The sequence below is a fragment of the Culex quinquefasciatus genome, chromosome 3, assembly GCF_015732765.1.
Source record: "Culex quinquefasciatus strain JHB chromosome 3, VPISU_Cqui_1.0_pri_paternal, whole genome shotgun sequence".
Classification (NCBI taxonomy): domain Eukaryota; kingdom Metazoa; phylum Arthropoda; class Insecta; order Diptera; family Culicidae; genus Culex; species Culex quinquefasciatus.
Window position 1 is genome coordinate 125206696 of NC_051863.1, and position 16800 is coordinate 125223495.

Below are 16800 nucleotides of genomic sequence, written 5' to 3' on the forward strand. Positions count from 1 at the left end.
GGGAAATCCGTCGGCTGTTCGACTTGGACTCTATATAACACCCAAAAGGTGACACATTTCTCAGACTTTTGAGAAGCGTCGTCCGTCAGGATGATATACCTACTTGAGATGAACGATAAGACGGAAGTTCCAGAGGACATGTCACACACTAACGATAAGCAAGTGATAAAATCCTTGTGGGTCGTTGCCGGAGGTGACGGGTTGTCTCTGCTTCGAAGATTAGCACGAGAAATTGAAGTAATTTTAGGGCATATGTTATAGAGACAGAGGGCTGGGGTGGTCAAAGAATAAATTTGATCAAGGTTCTGGAACTTTTAAAGTCATGATTTTTAGTAGAATGACGTGTAGAACATTTAACTTAATTTTTTTAAACCGTTTCTTGAATATTTTGAAAATAGTCACATCTGCTACCAGACTACATTAAAATGAATGTCCTCCAGTTCTACGATGGAGCAAAATTTGAGTGTGGGAAAGTTTTCCGGAACGTGGTCCATGTCTTTCAACGAAGCTCAGCTGATGGTATCTTTTGCCTGTGTGTGTTACAACGAAAAAGGGATGTTCGTTGGGCTCAGGAAAATGGCGAAAATTAATTACCCAGATAAGCCAACTCTAAAGTAGAACATTCATTTTGGGGAAGCCCGCCGTCAATCTATGGAAGAAATATGGGTCTAATTTAAGGGCGGACCTTTAGTTTCAAACACACACACACAAACAATAAATTTCACACTTTTTAACCCACTTTTTTCCTGTCTAGGTCTCAGCTCGGAGGAGAAGCTGCACGGGGTCAAGTACATCATCGAGTCCTTTGTCGGGTGCATCCGGAACGTGGTGCTGAGCTCGGGCAAGGCCGCGTCCGACCTGTTGCCCATTACGCCGCTGATTGCGACCAAGCACGAGAACGTCAAGGAGGGCTGCCGGAACATGTGCCACACGCGGCAGAACCTGTGCTTCAAGGGGTCGCGCTGCATCAACCACTACTACGACATCTCGTGCGACTGTTTTGGGACCAAATACGAGGGCGAGCACTGCGATATCTACAGTGAGTAGTGATGCTCGATTAGGCGGTTCAGAAAATAACAAAAATATTAAAAATTTCAGCCGCAACAGTATTGACGCTGCGTGGCTCCAGCTACGTGTCGTACCGAATCTACGACTGGAAGGACCGCATCCACTCGTCCGTCACCCGGATCAGCATGATGTTCAAGACGAACTACGACGACTCGGCGCTGTTCTACGCCAGCGGCGAATCGCTCAAGCCGCAGTACATTGCGGCGTCGGTCAAGAACCACTCGGCCTACATCGAGATGGACTTTGGCGACGGCGTCATGACGGCCGTCCTCGGGCAGGACCTGACCAAGCACTACTGGCACAACCTGACCATCTTCCACGACCGGAACCAGGTTACGGCCATTCTGGACGACCACTTGAAGATAATGGAGATCCCAGGGGAGGTGCACAATCTGCTGTTCGATCCGGAGATTTACTTCGGAGGTGGCCCAAATCTGTCCAAGCGAAAGGGACTGGCCTCGAACAACAACTTTGTCGGCTCGCTCAAGTACGTCTTCTACAACGACATTTCGGTGCTGTTCGAGCTGAAGAAGGGCAACCCGAAGGTGCACTACATTGGCGTCCTGGAGGAGGAGTTCACCGAGGCCGAGGTGAACGTCATCCCAATCACGTTCTCGTACGCCAAGTCCCACATCTGGTGGCCCATGAGCAACGTCCACACGCTGGACCTGAAGTTCGACTTCAAGAGCAGCAAGGCTACGGCGGTGCTGGCGTACAGTGAGGTCAAAACCAGCGAGGGACTCGGATTCTGGGAGGTAGGACAGCGTTTGATTCGAATAAAATTTGTTATTTTTCCAAAAGGAAGCCACATTCATCCCCACGTGCGTGACCATAAAAACATTCAAAAACGTGCTCAGATTTTTCGGGGTAAACCATCAATATGTTCCGTCTCGTACTTTCCTGTGACTCTTGCTTTTTCACTGAAATGGAAATGCTACATATTTTACTACGAGCAACGCCAGCAGGGAATTCCACAAAATATGGTAAACCATGAAGAGAAGGAAGCCTTCCGAAAAACTAATCCATTGTGTCCTCCACATACACTCGTTTATCTTCATGTAAACTAGTGGGAGGTCGAAGAGGAAAGTTTCAGCAACTATATTTTTGCCAAGTCAATCCAATATAGGACGTGTAAAAATTTGCTCGTCTGAAAACATTGCTCACTGTATGATTTGAGCCACAGAAAACTTCTCCAACTGTGTCTCAAATCTTTCAATCATCGCTGTGAACATAAAATTGCCCAAACCTAACGCTCCTCTTCCTGGTCCACACACAAACTTTCACACGCCGAAACTCTTTCCTCGTTTTAATGTCATCATAAAATCAACTTTCAACTGTGTGACGAGGATGTGCGGAAATGCTTTTATCATGTTTTTGTAATGTTATAACCAGCTCTGAGAATGAGAATATTTGGAACTAAGGATGCTCTGTTTTGAAACAGTTTGCCATCTCAAACGTGATTGTGTTCCGTACATGTCCTTAATGTAATTTATTTTCTATTCCAAATAAAAAATATTTCACTGTTTTGTAAGTGAGTGATAGAAAAAACTATCGTTTGATGATTTTTGCACCAAAATGTTAGAGAGGTTTCTCTTTCCATTCCTCCTCCTTTTCTCGTTAACGCGCTCTTTAATTAAAGATTCCTCTGTTCTCTCAGGAACCGCAATGAAATAACTCGAAAGGATATTATGGAACAGAGAAAAATTGGTTTTGCGGCTGCTTAATGGTTTTTTTGAGATTTTTTTTTATTTGGACAAAACATTTTCCATAGTATGGAATCCATACTTTGGTAAATAAAGCAACTTTGAAACATTGGTTTTTCCATACAAGGCTCCAAGGGTGCCAGATGCACAGATTTTTCTGTGTTTCACAGACATTTGAGCTTGCGCCAGACTTTTTTTTGAGATGCACAGATTTAAAAAAAAACTTCATTTATTTAATATTTTGCAAAAATATCAACCAAAACTTAATTCGTTAGTTTTCAGATGCTTAAAAACGCAATTTCTGATGGATTTCCATGACTTTAAATTGATAGATTATGTTAGACTAATGCACACACATACACATACATTTAAAAAACACCAACACCCTAAGGCTCCATACAATTTTGCAATACAATTTGAAAATTTGTATCTTGAGAAATAATCTTATTAACTTTTGTTACTAAAAGTTTCAGAAGTTTCAAAATCAAATCAAAATCAAATTATTCGCTCTACAGCATTGCCTTGGCGTTCTCCGTCCGACGGAAGGCGTGATCAGACAAATCTCGTTTCGAAAAATGCCAAAAAAAAATCTGGGGTCGAACCCAGTTCAGAAGTTTATTATCACAAATTTTGTTATGTTTTTGAGAACAAAAAATGTATAATTTGCGCTAGAGTATAATATGGTTCTAAACCTGCTACCAAAGATATGATTTTTTGCATAGTTGTGATCTTTGGAGAAAAAAGTTGAAAATATCATCAAACAAAATTACAAAAGATATATTTCAGAAACAAAATCAAATTTCAGCCGAAAATTACTTTTACACATGTTTTGAAAAAGCTATCTGTTTTCATGTTTAAGTCATTTCAAGATTAATTTCGAAAAAAAACAAGCAAAGCAAATGTAAATGAGCCAATGTCAAAATATAAACAAATAGTCTATTCTGCTCACATCAGTTGATATTAACATTAGGAACAAGCAGGACAGACTCTTTGTTTACACATCGACATATACCCAATTACATTGTATGCTGCTAGAAACCTAAAGTTTTTATTAAAAGGTCCTAGAAACAAAAATTACATTATTTGTGGTCCTTTAAAAAAACTCCAGGATTTTTTTAATGCAAACCATTTCTTGATGAAAAAGCACTTTGCAAAATTTCCTACAATTTTCTTTTTTAATATCGTTGATAGGACTGCTCTGCCCATGTTCGCATAAATGTCCCATATGCAAAAACAGCAAGCTGAGAAAAACGCAAAAGTAGTTTGTCTCATACATAAGGCTACGTGTTAACTTTTCACGAAAAAAACTGAAATTTCTCCGAATTTGTAGAACAAAGTACAGGATGTTGTAGGCTGTTCGGAAAGAGCACACGATTTTGAACCAACCTGCATCATTAACTCAAAATTGATGAAAATGCATATTTGACATTTATGCGGACAGGAATAACAGCCTTTTGAAGTTTAAATTTTGTGAAAAAATAGTTTTTCTTAGTATCAACAAATCAGCCCGCATTGTAAAAACGCGATTTGTTTTTTTCAAACCTTTTTTCAATAAAAATACTTTTAAAATTTTAAAACCAATTTTAACAGTTGAAAAGAGCTTAAAAACTTAAAAAATTTGGCTTGATTTAACGGCACAAAAATTTAAGGCAAAAACATTATCATAAGTTTAATTTTTTAACATAGAAAATCAGACATATTGTTTCCAAGATATCACGAGTTAGGAAATTATGAGTAATTTAGGCTTCATTCAAAAAAAACTCTATTTTCACAAATTTAAAGTTTTTTTCCTGACTTTTTGAGAATATACGGTGCACTTTTAAAAAATGTTTAAAGTCATTGCTGACTGCAAACTTGATTTTGCATCTATTTTTTTTTATTTAACAATATTTACACTATCCTAAATTAGAATAATAACAACAATCGAAAATTAAAACAAACTAATTACAAAATTCCGTGCGAATTTTTTTTTTGTTTGGCCCTTAGGATGGCCTACCCCAGTCACGAAATTTTCTAGCAGAGCTGATTCTGCCAGAATCCGGCTAGAACGGTGGAACATTTTTGCTAGAATGCTGTAAGAATATCCAGCTCTGTAAGAACTCTGCTACCCAGTCACGGCGTTCTCAAAGGATTCTTACAGAAATCTAGCAGAGCGAAAATATTCTTACAAGAACTATGCCATCATCCTGCCAGAATTTTGCTAGAATTCTCAAAGAATTCTAGCTCAAATGCAATAACCGGTTCTAGCAGGAGCTGGCGAAATTAACCGGTTCTGTTAGAATTCAGCTAGAATTTTGCTAGAACTGTTCTGACAGGCCTCCTGCTAGAATTCTGTAAGAATTTCGCTAGAACGAGTTGGAAAAAAAATTGCTAGAATCCTGCTAGAATTTTGCTAGAATTAATTAATAATGATCCGGGAAAAAAGTTAATAAATTTTTAGTTACTTAATTTAATCAACAAAATTTTTATTATCGCTTTACAAAATAATTACACAGAGAAAATCAGATGCGATGCGATGAGTCTTCTTTGGATAAATATTCACTACTGGCTTCCGTCGGTTTCGAGCGTTCCGAGTGCGTGGCCATTCATCATCCGGGGAATCGATGCACGCATGCGATGCCGAGCTTACGACATAATCAAGGCATTTCTGTGTATATCCATTAGGGTGGGTACGGATTTTGAAAAGTTCTCAGATCAAGTTCTGGTGTGGTTCCCCTTGTAGGGCATACCCAAAGGGACTCTCACGCCAAATTTCAGCTCATTTGGTTGAAAACTGGCTTGTCTCAAGCGGGTTCAAGTTTACATGGAAATTACTTTGGGAAATTTTGAATTTTCGTTCATTCGCTCCTACAGGCCTGGGGAAAACATGAAGAAACTTCTAAGATGGCCAGAAATGAGCGGAATCGTCTGAAGAACAACTTTTCCTAAGAGACCAGGTCGATTCGTTCAACCCCCATCGAGCTCAACGGCAAAACATCAGGGATTTTCGGAACCAACGGTTTTCCCCAGAAAAGCATCAAATTTTCCTTAGCATGCTATGAATGTTTGATGAAAACCGCGACGCCACATGCCAAACAGCTAACACGTGATTGTAAAATTTGCACCTCAACAGTTTTTTTTCTTATTTGGAGGTTCAGAATACAGCTGAATAGTATCCTGATCACCATGAATGATAATTCTATGGTTCAAAAAGTAATAAAAAGTAATTTTTTATAGGCGATGCTAGTCCACGTGGTAGCTGTTTGACATGTGGCGTCGCGGTGTTCATCAAACATTCATAGCATGCTAAGGAAAATTTGATGCTTTTCTGGGGAAAACCGTTGGTTCCGAAAACCCCGGATGTTTTGCCGTTGAGCTCGATGGGGGTTGAACGAATCGACCTGGTCTCTTAGAGAAAGTTGTTCTCCAGACGATTCCGCTCATTTCTGGTCATCCTAGAAGTTGCTATATGTTTTCCCTAGGCCTGTAGGAGCGAATGAACGAAAATTCAAAATTTCCCATAGTAATTTCCATGTAAACTTGAACCCGCTTGAGACAAGCCAGTTTTCAACCAAATGAGCTGAAATTTGGTGTGAGAGTCCCTTTGGGTATGCCCTACAAGGGGAACCACACCAGAACTTGATCTGAGAACTTTTCAAAATCCGTACCCACCCTAATATCCATGTTCATTGGAGAATTCACGAATTTCAGTCATCTTTGAAGATATCTGCGGAAACAAAGAAAAGCACATAAGATTTAACGGAAACATTCTGTTGAGCCCTATGAAGATTTGTACGGCTCGCCGAAACAGAATCATGTCACTTTTTCATTTTTTTTTTATTTTGTATGCTCCGACTTACCATATTCGCGATACAGCTTTCCTCTTGTCAAGTCTTAGAAAAAAAGAAAGATCGTTGGAAAACATGCGGTTTTGGCGAAAATCTTGTTCGCCACCAACCGGATGGCGAAACAATGTTCTGTCAGAACATTCCAGTAAAGTTCTAGCAGAATTCTTACAGATATCGCCCTGCTAGAATATTCTAATACATTTCTAACAAAATTATGACAGGCCTGCTAGAATCATTCTAGCAGGATTCTAGCAGAACCATTTCTGCCAGAAAATCTCGTGACCGGGTAGAATCCTGCTAGAACGTCGTGACTGGGACGTCGTGTTAGGATTAGAGCGTCCAATTTCCCGTCCCGGGAAAAAAATTCCCGGGAATTCCCGGGATTTCCCGGAAAAAAATATTTTATGATTGTGGAGCATATATTTTCACAGTCCAAACACTTTGATTAAAAAAATCCTTCTCAACAAAAATACTAATACTATTTTTTTTTCATCTGGGACGATTTGAAAGATTTAAAAATTAGAAAGTTTATATATTTTCTCAAAGTTGCATGATTTTTTACAAGCAGTCAAGCCATTAATTGATCCTCACACTCATTTTGACCATTGAAGCTGCTGTTCTATACAATTTTGTTGCAAAAGATCAATCAGAAACAGGATTAGAATAATTTTTGATAAATTTCAAATTTCCCGGGAATTCCCGGGATTTCCCGGGAAATTTGTTGAAAATTTCCCGTTTCCCGGGAATTTTGTAACCCCGGGAAAATGGGACGCTCTAGTTAGGATGGTCCGAAAAAATGATTTTTCGTCGATTTTCGCAAAACCACATTATTGTCCGTTTCTTTCAAAGTAACATGCCTCGCGGCATTTCAGAATGTGCCATAGACATTGTTGCAAGCGATTGTCTGCACTTTTAGTGCAATAAAAAACATACCCGGCAACAATGGCAAGCGGTTCAAAGAAGATCAACAAAAACAAAACCCGCAGTATGATATTTGACATCGCGCATTTGCCGAAAGTGCGGCGCGTCGTTTCGAGGCTGGTTTACCGCGTGTTTTTTTCGGGAATACGCATAATATTGAAAAAAAATCATAACTTCGTGCCATTTCAACCGACTTTAGCTGCCAAATGAAAAAAAGATTAGATAGGCTTTTTAGGAAAAATAATTTAAAGTTTCAAAAATCTAGCCAAACATTTGAAGATCGTATGAAAACTTGAAATGCGGTTTTGAAGTTCTCTGGATCAAAGAGCCTATGTCTGAAAATATTTTTATCGGATTCCTCTGACAATTTTCCGTAACAAATGTAAAATTATGGAGTTTCATTAACAGGATTTGGAAACATAACATTTTGAAAATAAAAACTGACGCCCGCGCATAAAAACGGTATGGTGACGAAAACGGAAAAAACAACTTTTTTCATTCAAACTTCAAAATTTAAGCGATGACTTAAACATGTTTTAGTATCAAAAGTTGCGTCTTTTAATAACGAAAATTAGACCCATATTTTTTTTTGTTCGGCCATTAGGGTGACCTTTGCTTGTTATGGTGGTCCAAAAAAATGGAAATTTTCATCGATTTTCGCAAAAAAACTTGCAAAAAAACACATTAAAAAAAAACCCGCAATTTTTTTAGCTCGATCGGAGAACTTTAGTTCAAAACATGCTGTATATGAAGATAATTTTTATAGGACCTCAAATATTACATTTGTTAATTTGTCTTCATTTCAACATCAACAATGTTCGATTCCCCCACAGATCCGCCTCGCCACGGACCGACTCAGCTTCGAGCTGTGCCCGGACGTCACGAGCAACATCACCCACAGCACGTACATCCGGATCGACAACCCGACGTCGTGGCACGCGATCCACCTGACGTACGAGCACAACGAGATCAAGTTCGTGGTGGACTTCCGGCACGAGGTGACCCAGCTGTACGGACTGTCGTTCAACGTCGGCGATAAGCTGATCATCGGAAGTAGCTTGAAGGCGGCGGCTTCCGGGTTGGTCGGATGCTTGCGGGACTTGAAGATCAACGGGGTTGAGATCGAACCGAGATTTTTGGTCAAGAGTGAGCGAGTTGTTGGGGATGTGTCGTTGGATAACTGCAAGTACGTGGATCCTTGTAAGAAACCGAATACTTGTGAGCACGGTGGGAAGTGCTCGGTGAAGGACGACGGGATTCAGTGTGAGTGCAAGGACACTGGGTATGTGGGGAAGAACTGTCACTTTACCAAGTTCAGGAAGACTTGCGAGGAGTTGGCATTGCTGGGGTACTCCAAGTCGGACGTCTACTCGATTGATATTGATGGTAATGGGGTGTTTCCACCGGCGCGGGTCAAGTGTGACTTCCAGAGTTTGGCCAATGCCACGAAGACGATAGTGGAACACAATCTGCCATCGCAGGTGGATGTTCGTTCGTACAAGGATGAGGACTTTAGCTTCCACATTCAGTATCGGGAGTTTAGCGCAGCGATGCTGCAGGAACTCATTTCGCACTCTCTGTACTGCACACAGTACATCAAGTACGACTGCATCAAGGCTCCGCTGGAACTGCACTCTGCAACGTGGTTCAAGTCTTCAAGCAACAACAATACCGTGGACTCGCTAGGGGAGGTTAAGAGGTAACGGCGGATGTTGAGATCACGTAAGTCTTCTGCAAAACATTCTAACTAGAATCATTTAATAGAGGAACCTGTCCCTGTGCGTTGAAGGATAGCTGCGAAGGATCCAAGCATAGCTGCAGCTGTGATGCTAATGTGAATCGATGGGTATCGGACGAGGGTTACTTCAAGGAACCTCCAAACCTCGGTATCACTCAGATGTACTTCCTGCAACAGAAGGAAATGTTGGACGAGGAATCGCAGGGTCGTATTACGCTGGGTCCGCTGGAGTGTGTTGAAACTAGTAAGTCCTCATCGTCCATGTCCTGTCTCCAAATTTACCCTCTGCCTTTCAGACACTCAAAAGTACGTCGTCACCTTCACCACGTCTCAGTCCTTCATCGAGGTGCCCGGCTGGCGCAAAGGCGACATCGCGTTCTCGTTCCGGACCACCGGCGAAAAGGCGATCCTCCTGTTCCAACCCCCGATCCGCTCCAACTACCCGTCCTTCATGGTGGCCCTGACCGGGGACTACCAGCTGACGTTCAACTTTACCCTCAACACGGGCACGCCCAAAACCCTCGTAATCGACACCAACCGCAAACTGAACGGTGGTGAGTGGCACAAGATCTGGATCGATTACAACGAACACCACGTGCGCTTCATGATCAACACCGACACGCGGATGGTGGACCTGCAGCCGGAGGAGGAGTTCGGGCCGTTCGAGGGCAGCATGTTTATTGGAGGGGCACCCACGTGAGAAAAACCTAACATGATCAAAACTTCAATTGTGAAACAAATGTCGCTCTTTCCAGTGAAATCTCCAAAAAGTACACCGTCAAGCAGGGCCTGATTGGGTGCTTCCGCGGGTTGGTCGTCAACGGGGAGATTCTGGACATTTACAGCTTCATGTCGGTGCACCTATCCGAGATCATCAAGGACTGCAAACCGTCGTGTGTGCCGAATCCATGCAAGAATGGCGCGTACTGCCGGGAGCTGTGGAGTACGTTTGAGTGCGTGTGCAAGAACCGGTGGGCCCATCTGGGACAGCACTGTGAAACGAGTGAGTAACGTATTTTCCCTTCACGGTGTATCTGATATTTGGCACCGTGAAAGAAGGGCTCTTTCCCGACATTTTGCGGAAACCCCGATACGACCGAAAGTAGGAGCGGCCGTGGCTGACTGGTTACGGTGTTTGCTTTGTAAGCGAATGGTCCTGGGTTCGATTCCCATCTGCTCCCAACAAGAAAGTATAGGAAATATAAATCTTGAAACTCTGAACATGAACGAAAAATCAAAGTCGCTCGAGTCGGGGTTCGATCCCCCGTCCTTTGAATTGGTAAGCAAAAATGCTAACCACTAGGCCATCGCGACTTAGTGAGCTATGACTGGAATTAGGAATACTGTTACTATCGACTATATACGCGCTAGGTCCTTGTCCATTTGACAAGGGTTCGGAAGTTCTTAATAACGTTTGTATCCGATTGGTCCAAACGTTCTTCAGGGCGGGGCTTGTCGATAAAGCTGAAGTACCTCGCGCTCGGCTAGCCAGCGTAGAACTGGGTCACCGAAGCTCGGCAGAGCTAACACCTTCCAAATGCCTATGCGAGTTATTTGCATGTATAGAATGTAGATCTAAAAGTACATGGAAACAACTCAATTTGTAAGAAGCGACCGCGTGGTCCCGTTTGGTTGGTTGCACACACACACACACACACACACCCCGATACGACCAAAAGTAAATTTTTTCTTAGTACAATTTGTCATGAAATTACAGCAACACATTGCCCGGATACAAATTTGAGCATTAAACAGTGCAATACATAGATTATTGCCACATCACACTATTACATTTTAAAATATTTTCAAATCAATCACAATCACTAGAGAACAGTTTTCTGAACAAGTTCCATAAAAAAGTATCAGTTTTGGTTCAATATAAGCAGATATACCTACGCCCAATTTCCTGAAATAAATAGTGCCTTTCTCAAAAGTTAACTGAAAACAATTTGAAATAAATTGTCCTACCTTATGTAAATATAGAGTGATAAGGGTCGTTAAAAAATATTAGGAATTTATATTGTGGTTTGGTTGAGCGTTTTAGCAGAATGCATTACTGTGAATACAAAGAGACGAGTCGTTCCTTTTAATTCCGCTATATATTTTTTTAATATCTTGACAGATACGTATTTCGTCTACTACTTGCAGACTTCATCAGTGTTCTGTTCTCATTTTTTGGGCTTCTCTCAATTTAAGTAATTGGAACATTCGACAAGTTAACATCCAATGTTTTAAACCAATTCAAATTTTTCGAATGTTTTCTAATTACACCTTAAACACACACCTTAAACCCTTTTTTTGAATTAAAATGTTGCAATCATGGCTTGTAATTTCAATTTTTGTTTGCCCCCTTCTCGACTTTGGTCAGAGTCGAAGTACAAAAACTTAAGAGCGAGTTTTTCACCAATGTGAAACAGGTCGTATCGAGGTGCTCCGATTTGGATGAAACTTTCAGGGTTTGTTTGTCTATACATGAGATGAACTCATGCCAAATATGAGCTCTCTACGACAAAGGGAAGTGGGGTAAAACGGGCATTGAAGTTTGAGGTCCAAAAAACATGAAAAATCTTAAAATTGCTCGCATTTCCGTAAAACTTCATCAATTCCAACACTCTTAGATGCATTCGAATGGTCTTTCGAAGCCCTTCAAAATGTGTTATAGACATCCAGGATTGGTTTGACTTTTTCGCATAGCTTTTGCAAATTACTGTTTAAAATTGATTTTTTAAAAACCCTTATAGCTTTTGGCAACAGCCTCCAACACCCATACTCCCATAGGTCAAAAGTTAGGGAATTTCATGGACTATAAGCCTACACCCAAAGTTAAAGAACGAGGGGAAAGTCCTCCCGAAAAGAAACGTGAGGAAAGTACTATTTTGCTTGAGTAAAGACCTCTCGCGTGTTCATTCGTTCATTGACGAGTTCATCCTATTGAGTGGCTTATATGGAAAAATGACCACCACTTAGTCACCGAACCATGGTGGCCTATACGGCAAAGGCACGGTTCAATTAGCCGAAGGTCTTGGGTTCGAATCTCGGTACCGGTAATTTTTTTTTTGAAAGATGAACTTTTTTGGGAAATGAGCCCATGAGTAAAGTACTCTCGTTAATTTCGGGATTTATCCTCTCCGTCCGCACACAGTACCATTTTACTACCGAATCGTGCTCTTTATCCTCTCGTATGCCGATACGCAGTTCTGGGTGTACGGTATTAACTTTTTGGCCAATCGCAATTTTTCTCATAGTTTTACGATTTTTCTAGAACACACATTTTACAACGTTAGTTTTTGCCCTGTAGGCCAAGAAGACGGCACTTTTTGGTCTCAATTTTGTCATATTCGGAATCCTCAGAAAATTTTACATTAGATTGAGGTGTTGGAATTTTGAATTTGATTGGAAAAAATGCCATTTAGAATTATTAAAAATATTATTTAGAATTTTGTCGGATTAGGGGTAAAATAAGTTTTCGCCTACTTGATACAGCATTTGAAGTATTGATCATATGGTAAATAAGATCTATTTCTTTTTTTCAAAAATGTTTTATTTAATTATATTTTAAATCAATATTACAACTCCAATACTTCTAACTTACATGAAATTGTCCGAGGATTCCGAATATGACAAAATTGAGACCAATAAGTGCCGTCTTCTTGGCCTACAGGGCAAAAACTAACGTTGTAAAATTTGTGTTTCAGAAAAATCGTAAAACTATGAGAAAAACTGCGATTGGCCAAAAAGTTAATACCGTAGGCTTATAGTCCATGAAATTCCCTAACTTTTGACCTATGGGAGTATGGGTGTTGGAGGCTGTTGCCAAAAGTTATTAAGGTTTTAAAAAAATCAATTTTTAACTGTAATTTGCAAAAGCTATGAGAAAAAGTCAAACCAATCCTGGATGTCTATAGCACATTTTGAAGGGCTTCGAAAGACCATTCGAATGCATCTAAGAGAGTTGGAATTGATGAAGTTTTACGGAAATGCGAGCAATTTTAAGATTTTTCATGTTTTTTGGACCTCAAACTTCAATGCCCGTTTTACCCCACTTCCCTTTGTCGTAGGGGGCTCATATTTGGCATAAGTTCATCTCATGTATAGACAAACAAACCCTGAAAGTTTCATCCAAATCGGAGCACCTCGATACGACCTCTAGAACAAACCGAGCAGAATCTACAAATACTGCCTCTTAAAAAATATCGGCAACAGCCTTATTGAATCAGGACTTGAAATATGTTTTCAAAGGAGGCGCATAATTTATTATTAATTAATAACCATGCGTCTCCACAAAAAAATACATTATTCTGCTTCAATCATATTCAAAAAAAAAACAAATGGAAATCTGATTGAGTGTTAACTATGAGGTGCTGTTGGTACAATCTAATTAGATCTTCATTTTTTACACCACCCTTATGTTACACCTTTTTGTAAATTTCTTGAAAAATCTTCACCGATTACATGTACTGATACGTATAAGCTGGAATAGAGGGTGACGATTCTCGAGATTTTGAATTTCCCGGGAATCGAGGGTTGAATTTGGCCATTTCCCGGGAATTCCCGGAACCCGGGAGGTTTTTTTGAGTGTGCCAATAGTGCTAACAATTTAAAAGGGAAAGGTCATAAATTTCTTTCTTTACAATGAATTCAGTTACAATTCATTCATACTTATTAAAAGAAACGTTTATTTAAGTAGTCTCATTATTTCAAGGAACTATTTCAACCTTTAGATTTTTTTCTAATCTGCAAATAAAAGATCGTTTTTTGAGCTTTTTGGGACTTAAAATTGTAGTTTAAAATGTTTACGAGTCTTAATTCACATAGAGTGATTTTTCAAAATTTGCGCTAGCTTGTTGCATGAACTTGTTATTAGATTTTTGTGAAGTAAAAAAAAAGCAAATATATTATTTCCCAGTATCAGGATTTTAGCAAAATGTTACATAACAACTCAAAACAACAATTGAAATTGATTTTTTTTTTCATTTTTAAGGTCAACTGAAAATATTCATTGAAGAAATATTTACATTTATCAGGAAATCCCGATTGGCGGACCTTTACAAAGGGCCATCTTTACAAATTGCCAGAGATTTCTCTTCCAAAATATATTCTATATAGAGGTTGATGCGAAACATCACATGACTTATTGACATCAAAAATGAAATTGCTATGCTCGAGAGAGGATATGGAAACTGAACTTTTAGAAAAGGGTTTTTTTTTTCTATTACAAATAATAATAAAAAGGCTTTATGATGATGTAACTGCTAAGTATGCTTTAAGAAAAATTTTCGGGTTTACATTTTTTGGGCTTCTCTCAATTTAAGTAATTGGAACATTCGACAAGTTAACATCCAATGTTTTAAACCAATTCAAATTTTTCGAATGTTTTCTAATTATTGTATAATGTTTTGCTTCGATATTTATACAGCAATTCCCCACGAAAACAGCATGGAAAAAAACAAAAGTGCATGGAAAAAAAATTAAAAGACGCAAATTTTGGTATCCAGACATCTATAGGTCATCGCTGAAATTTTAAAGTTATCGCAGTTTTAGTGAAAAAAGTTGATTTTTTGCCAATTTCGTCATTCTCCGGTTTTTGCGCGCGGCACGTCAAAAAACACGGATTTTATTTTCAAAAAATCATATCTCGGAATCCTGTTAATGAACTCCTCCCATTTTTTAGTATGTTATGTAAAAATGTCCGAAGAATCCGATAAAAAATACACTGTCAAAACGACATTTTAAAGTTTCATACGCCCTTTTCATATGTTAGGCTAGATTTTTGAAACTTCTTATTATTTTTCTTTGAAAGACCAACTTATCACCTTTCATTTGCGTATAAGACAATTGAAATCGGTTAAAATGGCGAGGAGTTATGATTTTTCGAAAAAAGTGGTTTTTGCGAAAATCGACGAAAATGGCCATTTTTCAGACCACCCTAACACGGCGTAGGTCACCCTAATGGCCAAACAAAAAAATACGGGTCTAATTATTTCGGCCAGGGAACCCCCAAAAAAAAATTGAGCCCGATCCGAGCACTTTTGTTTTTTTCCATGCTGTTTTCGTGGGGAATTGCTGTATAAGTATACAATTTCCCGGGACTCTCGACCAAATTTCCCGGGAAACGAGAGGTCCCGGGAAACGAGAGGTCTCGTCACCCTCTAAGCTGGAATGACCGATCTTCTTTAAATTTTACTACGAAAATAAATTTTACAAAAATCAAGGAAGAAAAATCCACTCGCTGTTACAATTTAGGTAATGTCCCTTGATAAGTTCCACTTTTCTCACAAAAGAGCAATCAAAATTACTGTGCACCAGCACGCAAGTTATCCAACAGCATTCAGTTTTATCGTAATCAGCATTAACTGGACACGGCACGGGCGCGCACGTTTCGCTACGCTCAATTAATCTTAATCCTGGAGCCCATTGTTTGTGCTCAACTTTGGTCCGCCCTTGCCGTGAATCGCAATCAATTGAACTTTCTTCCGCGGAGCGCACTCCTTTAATGATTGTCATTTGTCTTGTGTTTCTTGGCAATTGGCGCACAGTTGGAAATGTTTCCTGAGTTGAAAAATTGATCTCGTAGAATTACCTCTTTAATTTTATCGTCAAGATGAAGTGAGGTTTAAAAGACTTTTTTTACCGAATTAACATTTTTTCTTTCTGTGCAGATGTCAACGAGGACGCGCTGACGTTCATCGCGCGCGAGTCCTACCTGAAGCGTAACTACATCAGCGACACCGAGGAGGAACGCGTCGAGCGGGAGAAGCTTCTGGGCATATTAAATTCTTCGCTGCTCATAAATCTGCGCACCTACGACAAGCACGCGTTCGTGCTGTACGCCAACGATCACCACAACAACTTCATCCATCTGTACCTGACGAACGCCAACCAGGTGGTGTATCTGTACAACCACGGCAGCGACATCGTCAACCTGACGCTGGAACACCCGGCGTTGCATGCCGGCCGTAGCATCCAGGTCGCCATCGTACGGACGGAAACGAACACGACGCTGTACGTGAACGAGCGGAACGTAACGATTGAGCGGGGCTTCCTGCTGCTCGATGAGTACTCGAACAAACCGTGGACCAATCCGGAGATGGGTGAGTGATTTGGTTTGTTAAACACCATGCGTCTCCATTCAAATGCAATTCTTTTGCAACAATTCGCTGCAATGTGCTAATGAAATTCTTTCCAACCTTCTTCTACTTGTATGCTTCTCACTCCACCAGAGGTCCTGTCCCCGCACCGACCGCCAGCCCGGCCCACCGAATACTTCCAGTTCAACATCGGTGGGTACGACCCGGCGAACCTGCTCCGCCCCAACCCGGACGTCGAAGAGCTGCAGGGCTACATTGGGTGCATCCGAGGACTCAAGATTGGCGACCACCTGATTTCGCTCAAGAACATGTCGCTGCAGAACAACGCCCACGGTGAGTTGGATTGCATTTAAGCAATTTGACCAAAGCTCATAAAAAGTTCCCATCTCGTGAACTCTATTATTCAAGAGATAAAACGTTTTAATTTCGCCACTTTCTCCCACTCAACAAACAAC

General features: G+C 40.3%; 1 protein-coding gene across 6 annotated transcripts in view; it reads left to right on the forward strand.

The window, feature by feature from the left end:
- LOC6039111 (contactin-associated protein-like 2) overlaps nt 1-16800 on the forward strand; it is a 175357-nt gene that overhangs the window by 138853 nt on the left and 19704 nt on the right. For all 6 annotated transcript variants that reach the window (XM_038263138.1, XM_038263139.1, XM_038263140.1 and 3 more), the window contains 8 exons: nt 755-1039; nt 1099-1823; nt 8353-9218; nt 9284-9501; nt 9554-9953; nt 10013-10260; nt 15917-16348; nt 16478-16678. In XM_038263138.1, coding sequence (XP_038119066.1) covers nt 755-1039; nt 1099-1823; nt 8353-9218; nt 9284-9501; nt 9554-9953; nt 10013-10260; nt 15917-16348; nt 16478-16678 — 3375 coding nt within the window. The remainder of the gene's footprint in view (nt 1-754; nt 1040-1098; nt 1824-8352; nt 9219-9283; nt 9502-9553; nt 9954-10012; nt 10261-15916; nt 16349-16477; nt 16679-16800) is intronic.